Source organism: Diospyros lotus, chromosome 15, assembly GCF_014633365.1.
Source record: "Diospyros lotus cultivar Yz01 chromosome 15, ASM1463336v1, whole genome shotgun sequence".
In the NCBI taxonomy this organism is placed as follows: domain Eukaryota; kingdom Viridiplantae; phylum Streptophyta; class Magnoliopsida; order Ericales; family Ebenaceae; genus Diospyros; species Diospyros lotus.
In genome coordinates this window covers 21676299-21685320 of record NC_068352.1, presented here as the reverse complement: position 1 = coordinate 21685320, position 9022 = coordinate 21676299, and the positions used below count along the sequence as shown (strand labels likewise).

The following is a 9022-nucleotide window of genomic DNA, read 5'->3' as shown; positions in this document are numbered from 1 at the left end:
TAATAATTGCCAAAAGTTAGGTCAACAAAAAAGGTGGTTGGTCATTCAATATCCAAGACTTACAAAAATTGATATGACATTTATTAAAATAAATTTTAAATGTATTATTTAGTTCTGGGACTTAAGTTAATTTTAACATCAAATAATTTTATAATTTATATTAACATATATATTGCATTAGTTTTTGTTCATTTTATAAAAAAATCAAAATAAACTGAATTTTAATAAAAATTAAATTTTAATAATTATGATATTAAAATTCGAAGTAAAATATCCAATTTATTAGTGCAAGATCTCATACTAATACTGAATATAGTTATAATATAGCTAATTAAAATCAGGCAACCTTTCACCTTTTATCTCTTTTGTGCCAGTTCCGTCTTGTAATTGTTTTTCTCAGCGTGACTGAAGCAAAACAGGTAAAAAAAAAAAAAAATGTCCACGTGTCAATCTCCGGGAGCGAGTGTCACAAAAGTATAGACGAGAGAGTGGGTGGCTTCCGACGCGGAGTCGGAAAACGCTTATAAAAGGGCCCGCAAAAAGCATGAAAACCCAATCAGCCTAAACGTCGCTGGCTTTCTCCCTCTAGATCTTTCTCTCTTTCCGTATCCAGCCTCCGATTTCACGCCGATTGGCTTCGAATCTCGCCTTCCAGTCTGGTTCTGTGAGAATCGACACAATTTCCGATACACCGGAGATAAATTTCCCCCGAATTCTGGCCGATCCGTGCTGAATTGCCTGGCTGATAGAGATAATAGGTTTGGTTGGATTACGGATCGAATTAAACTCAATTGGAGAGGAAATTCGTAGCTGATTTAGGGTTCAGAAGAGGCGTTTGGATTCGTAGAAAACGATAGTCGCATGAGCTGGTTGGTCAACCTGGGTTTCTCTACTTCTAATTCGAACCACTTCATCACTTGCCTCCTCATCTTCATTCTCCATTACTCCCCTCAATTAAGTAATTTTAATCACAGTTTTTGCCGTAATCTTAGCCGATCATCGTTTAATCACCATGGCATCACGAGAACCAAGTAATCGCCAATTGAGCAGAGGTTTGTAAAAACACTTTTTATATCTTCATTATTTATTTGCTTTTCCTAGTTTTTTTTTTTCTTTGTCGGTGTGTTTTTTTCCTCCTGCGTTTATGATGGGAATTGTCTGATTATTACTGGTAAGGTCCGATTTTAACTTTTTAGTGTTATATCTGAAGTGAATTGTAATAGTTACTTCTTTGATAGCATGATGATGTTGTTGATGTTACGGACGACAACGATGACAATGACGATGATGATGGATCTTTAACATGAATACTGATATAATATTTTTTTCCATCAAGGTTTAATTTATGCAGTAGATTAAAACTATTGATAGACGGCTTCGTCTGAAACTGATCAGGCTTGTATGTTTACTTTTTTGTTTTTTTGTTTTATTTTCTTCCTTTGTTGTCAAAGCCAACAATACTGAAATTTTTATGAATATGATCATTTTTATATAGCTTTTATTTCCGCATGATAAAATTTCTGAAAGAGAAAATCTTTTGCTGTCCCCTAAAACTGAGATGTTTTCTGGTAGATTTTGTAAGAACAGTTGTTGTAATAGGTTTGTATTATTTCGAGTTTATTGTTCTCAAAATAAAAAAACAGTTTTGAAACCATTAAGAAACACGTTCATAAGTCCGTCATTTCTCTTTAAATATTTGATTTTCTTGTGCTGAATCAGTAGTTTTGTCATATGAACTAAGTCATCAGTATTGCTAATTCATGGATAGAACTCATGGAAGCTTTTTGTGAGGAACTTTGGTAGTGAGGGAGGTGGTTGTCAACTAGGAGGGTCACATATGCTCATGGGTTGGGTCTTTGGAAGGTCATTATGAAAGGGTGGGATGGGTTTGCTGCTGTCGGGTTTCTTTTTCAGGTGGGTAGAGGGCGTAGGCTAGGTTTTGGTTAATAGTTGACGTGGCTGTTGGCCGCTTTGTGAGTATTTTCTTGATTGGTTTTGGTTGGTAAATGATAAGGAATGATGATTGGAGAGAGTTTTTTCCTATACTCTGATAGTTTGGTCTGTAAACTTTAGTTCAGGTGCAAACTCCAGGATAGGGATTGGTGAGATTGATTCCTTCCCTTGACGGCTTTCTACTATCTCTGATTCTCATTCCCCTTCTGGTCAAAGGGAGAACCACTCTGTTTGTCATCCAACAAGGACAAGGGTCTTTTCTGATGACTTGTATTGCAGCTATATTTACCATCATGCATTCTACTTTCCCATGGACAACCACATGGAGAGCTGGGCTTCTCCTTGGGGCCTTCTGCATTTGAACCACTTTATTTCAGGCTGTCCTTTTTTTTTGGCTAAGAGTGCTTTGGGCTATCCTTAATATAAATAACTTTTAACTGTTTTTTAGTTCTACAGCAACTTAACTGTTTCGTGCCCGATTTTTAATTATTGTTGTTGTTTGTCTATTGCTATCCTAAAAAGTAAAAAGATATCTGTTGCCAAGTATAATGTATTTGCTGATGGCCTGGTTGTGAGTAGATTTGGCCACATGTTAGAATGGCTTATATATTTCAAAATGAATAGTGACATTTGTCCATTCAACACGGCATTAGATATATGACAACATGCCAATCAAAATCCCTGTTTATTGAACCATTCATCAATTCATGGCAATTTGGCTCTTAATGTAATTTTGTTTCTTGTAGCTTTTTGCTCTTCAAAGGTTGAGAGGAAGGATTCAGCCTCACCATCTGTGATCATCATAGGGGGTGGTTTTGCTGGTATAACAGCTGCTCGGGCCCTTCATGATGCTTCATTTCAGGTACATGAAATTAGATATTTTACAAAGAGTTCAAAGTACTCTTGTTTTTTTGGGCTAGAATTTTACAGTAATCTTATTATTTGATATATTCGCATGGAGCTGATCATTTGATATATTCGTGTGGTGGTTCTAACGTTGCCAATATTTGTTGGGTTCTGAGATTTGTGTACTTCATATTTTCTGTTCTCTTCCATTATTATGTAGAACTTCCACTTACGGCTTGTTGTCTTTTCTGCACATACTGAGCTTACCGGCTGTAGTTGGTGGTGAGGTTTAGTGTCCATTATTGCACTTGTATCTTGGTTGAGCTTTAAAGATTTTCAAGTAGAAATTACTTAAAGCTGTATAAAAATTGAAAATCTATAAAAGATTTTCAAATTAACCATACAAGTAGACCACTTGGGCCGATTTCCAAATTAAAAGTACTTAAATTATACTTATAAAGAATCTGTACCTCCATCTGTCCCCTAAAGGCAACCTGTGCATTACTTCCCTGTCCGTCTCAGAAGTGTTGTAGGCAAGTTTGCTCTTCTGAAGTATGGATTAATCTAGCATGTTAATGTAAAAAATGCACCCCAAAGTCTGCCTACTGGAACATTGAAATTTGAAATTGAGGATTTTCCGTTCCATGTCCCATGTTTCTTCCATGAGTGAAAACTTGTGTGCATGCCCATTGCTTGGAATTATTTTTCTTTTTCTACATTGCTGGTATTTTTCTAAAGATATTCTTCAAATATGGCTGTCATATGGAGATTTTAAAAGTGTCGGTTGCATCTTTATTCCAGGTTATCCTATTGGAATCAAGGGATAGAATTGGTGGTCGAGTTCACACAGATTATTCATTTGGTTTTCCTGTTGACCTGGGGGCATCATGGTAACTTACTTTAGCTTGACCTTTTGTTGAAATATTCGATACATTTTTTAAGTTAAATATTTAAGTTTGTATTTCTAATTGATGTTTCAGGTTGCATGGGGTCTGTCAAGAAAATCCTTTGGCACCTTTGATTGGAAGACTGGGACTTCCTCTCTACCGGACTAGTGGTGACAACTCTGTGTTGTATGACCATGACTTAGAAAGGTAATAATCTCCTGCTTATGATGTTTCCACCTTTGGTCAATGGTCATCACTACTTGAGGTGTAGTCGAAGGCTGGACCTGGTGCAGTGGTAAAGTTAATCCATTACAACTTGGTGTCATGGGTTAAAAACAGGGAATACAGTCTCCCTAAATCTGAATGTGGGGTACTTTCCCTGCATCTAGCCTCCCAGTAACATCCAGTGGTGGGACTTTCATGCACTGGGTTTGCCATTTTATTTCTGATGCCTGTAGCATCCAGCTCCATGCTTTTCTAGTGCAGTAAATGTCTTCCTTAAACAGATTTAAGTTTAAGATGCTTGGTTATATCTTGAACATTAAAACAACTGATTGTATGTTTTGGAGCACTCCGTAAGGAAGTTGAAAATAATTTGGATATTCATCACGTTTAGAGTGAATAACTAATTTCCTTAATTACCTATGATTTCTGTAGTAAAGCTACTATTTGTGTTTGACATTATGGATATGCTAGATTCACATAGAAGCATTAGATTTGACACAATAAATGCTTATAACAAGTTTTTTTATTAGTTGTTTTTCTTTTCATTTTTTTTTGCTAAGTAAAACTTTGTTAATTGCTTTTCAGTTATGCATTATTTGATATGGATGGGAATCAAGTTCCACAGGGCTTAGTCACAAAGGTTGGCGAAGCATTTGAGAGAATTTTGAAAGAGGCACGTATCTTCCTCGTTCCCTCCCTCTATGTGTGTGTTCATTTAGAGAGTGTTTTCATGAGCAATTAGAAGATGGTAACTAAATAGAAATAGTTGCTAAAATGTATTTCTGGAATCTATTTATTAGTGCTTGTTTTATTTTAGTAATGTACTTTGACCTCATTGTGTATGCCCTCTAGTTTGGTAAGCCTTTCCTGACTTGCTTTTTTACTTGCCACTGCAGACAGATAAAATAAGACAAGAATATAGCGAAGACATGCCTATATCCCGCGCTATCTCAATTGTTGTTGACAGAAATCCTGAGCTAAGGTTCTTAAATGTAGCAGCACTGTTTAGTTTCTAACCTATATGTAGTCAAGGAATTGTGTAATTAAAATGATTTTTCTTGCAGGTTGGAAGGGCTTCCTCATAAGGTATTACAGTGGTACTTATGCAGAATGGAAGGTTGGTTTGCTGCTGATGCTGATACTATCTCAGTTAAATGTTGGGATGAGGCAAGTTCTATTGTTTTCTTCTAATTGTGTTAGTTCCAATTTTGTGACACTACTTCCCAAAAATCTTGCCAAAATTTATGTCTTAATCTTGTCATCCTGTTAGCACTCAGCAGTGGGACCAGAAATTTGTTAATGGCCATTGTATTGAAATTTTCATTTTGTGATGATACCTATAACAGAACTTTGTCCCAGTTTCTGAAGGCTGATGGCGGCCAGCTTGGTTCAAGTTCTTAGCCAGTTTATGAGAAGTTAATTGTTATATAATTGGCTTGGGAGTTGGACTCAAAATGCCCCGCTTTTCACTATAGGATTTTATTTTATTTTATTTGTTGGGTTGGCATCTAAAAACTTGAGAGATTTATGCATTCGGTTAGATGGATGCTACCATGGCCATGAAAAAAAAAAGAAAAACCTCGGCAATTTTGACAAGTTGACATTCGGCAGTATTGCATGCACCAGTACCAGTACCAGTTCTTCACCACAGTCAATTCTTTATTGGATCTGAAGAGTCGCATAAATAGAATTCCTCCCACCTGGATAGAATAAATCTTTTACCTTTGAATAATAATTCCTCCAGTATAAAATGAACAATAGTTTTTACCAACCGTGTTTTGATTGGTGTGTCCTACAGTTGCTTCTGCCACTCCCAGTCCCATTCATTCCTGAAGTCTATAAGTTGAAACTTCAGTTTTCTGTTTTTCCTCTAACATGAACTTTATGAAGAGACTAGTAACATGAACTGAAGACTTCCATATGAACGACTTTTCTTTCATCTTTTCGTTTATTTTATTAAAATCTTTTTTACTGATAATATGGGTTGTGTTGGGTGTTCTGGGGAGCTTTTTGTCTTTTTTGAGTATGTTGCTTACTGCACCTTATATGTCACTGCCACACTGTACTTAAATCTGCAACCTATGTCAAATGTCCTGTGATATAGTGAACTTTTGTTCAGTAATACTAAATTTGCAACCTATGTCGGGCAGTGTGACGCCTCACTGCGCTTCACTGTCTTAGGTGATGGCATTTTAGATATTGGTACATCATTGTGTAGCCCAAGGTGTACACAATGATGTACTTATAGCATTTTCCTATTTACAATCCTTCCAAAAATCTGCGTTCAGTATGGTTTCCTTTTTCTATCTTGAAGCTAGTGCAATTTTAATGTTTTAGACCTAAGAGGGATTGGCTATTGTACATGATGGGACTGAGTGACCTACATGAAAGGGGAGAAGGTATTGTAGGTCTTACTAGATGTGAAGGAACACTCTCTTATAACACCAAAATAAATGATTTACTTAATCTTATTCATCCTTAATTTTTTTTATTTATTAAAAATCGTGAGAAAAAAAAAGTGGAATAACAACTTACAGTTTTTGAAAACCTCTTCACCCCCTCTCCTACATTGTGGGTGCTTGAAAAATGTTGGGAAGTTAGAAATTGTAGCAGTTAATTTTCATATAAAATGTGGGCTAAACTTGCATTGTTGATTTGCAATTTTGTCCGTCAATTTATGAAAGTCTAAAGTAAATTTAAATTCTAATTAAGAAACTTGGTTAAAGGGAGGATTTATCCTAAACAATAGTGTCACAACTTTGAAAAAGGAGTCACCAAACTACCAAAGTGGTGTTCTCCCTTTACACGAAATAGCATCTGTTGAACTTTTTTAGTAGTAATATTCTTATTATCAATCTAATGAAAAGATACTTATGCTGCCTCTGCACTTACTGCATTGTATTTACAATCAAATAAATGACTTATATAGTTTGTACACCATGTTCACAACCATATAGTTAATTATTGTACTACATTCACTTTTTCCATTGTATGGCTCGAGGAGTGGCATTGGCATACATGTCCTGAATAAATGATTGTGTCCTGAATGGGCATCTAAGTGTTAAGACTCTTGGACCTCTTTCACAAAATATTTCTCTGTGCCAGTTAAATTGGTTTGTGCAATAAGATGTACTAATTATTCCTGAAGAGTCTTGTGGCCAAATATGATGGTCTTTTCTGGTGAAGGTGATTGCGTGTTGCAAATTTGACCTCCTTTAATGTTGCAATTATTATAGGCGGACATTAGTGGGTGTAGGATAATGAAAGCTTAACCAGGGGTAGGATAATGTTGCAATAAACTATCTTGATGTACGTCATAGTCTTGTTGTACTTGTTAGTCTATTTTATCTTGAAGGTATGGAATTAACTTCTTAAAACCGAGTTAATCACGTCATAGTCTTGTACTTTCTTTAAGTTAATTTGTCTTACTGTAGTTTCTTTAAGTTAATTTGTCTGTCTTTATGTGTTTTGCTTCATAGGAAGAGTTGCTTCCTGGTGGTCACGGGCTGATGGTGCGAGGCTATCTCCCTGTTATTAATACACTTGCTAAAGGGCTTGACATTCGCTTGAACCACAGGTACAATTTTATTATTAATCAAATTATCATCATCCTTTACTGTGCTTTGGATTTCTTCCACACCCTAATTATATTGCTTTCATTATTCTCACTTGTATTCCCAAGGGTAACGAAAGTTGTAAGACGTTACAATGGAGTGAAGGTGACAGTTGAAGATGGGCGCACATTCATAGCAGATGCTGCTATTGTTGCCGTCCCTCTTGGTGTTCTGAAATCTAAAACCATCAAATTTGAGCCAAGGCTTCCCGAGTGGAAAGAAGAAGCTATTGCTGACCTCGGCATTGGGATCGAGAACAAGATAATCTTACACTTTGGGAGTGTATTCTGGCCTAACGTAGAGTTCTTGGGCGTGGTTGCAGAAACACCATATGGATGCAGCTATTTTCTGAATCTCCACAAGGCCACAGGCCATTCCGTCCTGGTTTATATGCCCGCAGGGCAGCTAGCACGCGATATAGAGAAAATGTCAGAAGAAGCTGCAGCTAATTTTGCTTTCATGCAATTGAAAAGAATCCTTCCCGATGCTTCTGCCCCGGTAATTTTCCTTCATCTTTTGCTGCTTCTGTCTTGACAGTCGGATTAGCAAACAGCTTTGTGTGACCTCAAGGGTTACTATTTTCATGCCCCCCCCCCGTCTATCGTCTACTAACAGTCATGTTTCCTCCTCCTTGGTTGCTTGGTCGTGCAGATTCAGTATCTTGTTTCAAGATGGGGCTCAGACGTGAATTCGCTGGGATCCTATAGCTACGATGCAGTAGGGAAACCCCATGATCTGTACGGGAGGCTAAGGATCCCGGTGGATAACCTATTCTTTGCCGGGGAGGCGACTAGCATAGAGTACCCGGGGTCGGTCCACGGCGCGTACTCAACCGGCTTGATGGCTGCCGAAGACTGCAGGATGCGCGTGCTGGAGCGCTACGGGGAGTTGGATCTATTCCAGCCAGTCATGGGCGAGGACACACCAGTGTCTGTTCCGTTACTGATATCTCGTATGTAACATCTTCTTCTTCTAGGACCTATCCATTGTTAATGTATATCTATTATTAGTATTATTATATATATATATATATATGTCGGGAGGTACATTTGATGAATGATCTGTCTTGTCTAAATTGTGGGGCAGAAGGGAGGAAACGATTGTTTCCCCCCTAGGATAAATATGGTTAGGTTTGGTTTGTGCGCTTTCTTCTTCTCTGTTGTGATACTTACAATAAAATCTGAGATCCTCTCGTTTGCACCCGCGATCTACCGTATATGAATATTTTTTTTCCAAGTAAGATAACTGAAGTTAATAAGGGAGCTGGGAGGTGGATTATCCAAGGGTGGGCCTACTGAATTTTTTAACTCCTACACAATTTGATCTAACAAAAAAAAAGGTTCATAAGTGAGCACATGAGCGATAGGGGTGTAAATGAACTAATTTATTTGATGAATAACTCGAACTAATTTATTTGATGAATAACTCGTTAATAGGGTTGATTTTACCTTATTTATGTATTTGGTTATTAATTAAAATAAATTTGCACAAAATTTT

At 37.0% G+C, this 9022-nt stretch overlaps 1 protein-coding gene across 3 annotated transcripts; it reads left to right on the top strand.

Moving 5' to 3' along the window:
* Positions 1–551: 551 nt before the first annotated feature.
* On the top strand, positions 552–8725 carry LOC127792146 (polyamine oxidase 2). 3 transcript variants are annotated; one of them, XM_052322535.1, is made up of 10 exons: positions 552–1052; positions 2700–2815; positions 3601–3689; positions 3780–3893; positions 4497–4584; positions 4808–4893; positions 4976–5078; positions 7391–7488; positions 7594–8023; positions 8177–8725. In XM_052322535.1, the coding sequence occupies exons 1-10, from the start codon at positions 1013–1015 to the stop codon at positions 8483–8485; spliced, it is 1473 nt and encodes a 490-aa protein (XP_052178495.1). In that variant the 5' UTR covers positions 552–1012; the 3' UTR covers positions 8486–8725. The 3 variants fall into 3 exon arrangements, with proteins under 3 accessions (XP_052178495.1, XP_052178497.1, XP_052178496.1); XM_052322537.1 differs by having other exon boundaries at positions 4976–5082; positions 7395–7488; XM_052322536.1 differs by having other exon boundaries at positions 4497–4588; positions 4812–4893.
* The last annotated feature ends 297 nt before the right edge of the window (positions 8726–9022 follow it).

Coding starts and splice junctions, on each gene's coding strand:
- LOC127792146 (XM_052322535.1), top strand. CDS start 1,013: ATGGCATCACGAGAACCAAGTAATCGCCAATTGAGCAGAG. Junction 2,816..3,600: donor TTCATGATGCTTCATTTCAG/GTACATGAAATT, acceptor TCTTTATTCCAG/GTTATCCTATTGGAATCAAG. Junction 3,894..4,496: donor TATGACCATGACTTAGAAAG/GTAATAATCTCC, acceptor ATTGCTTTTCAG/TTATGCATTATTTGATATGG.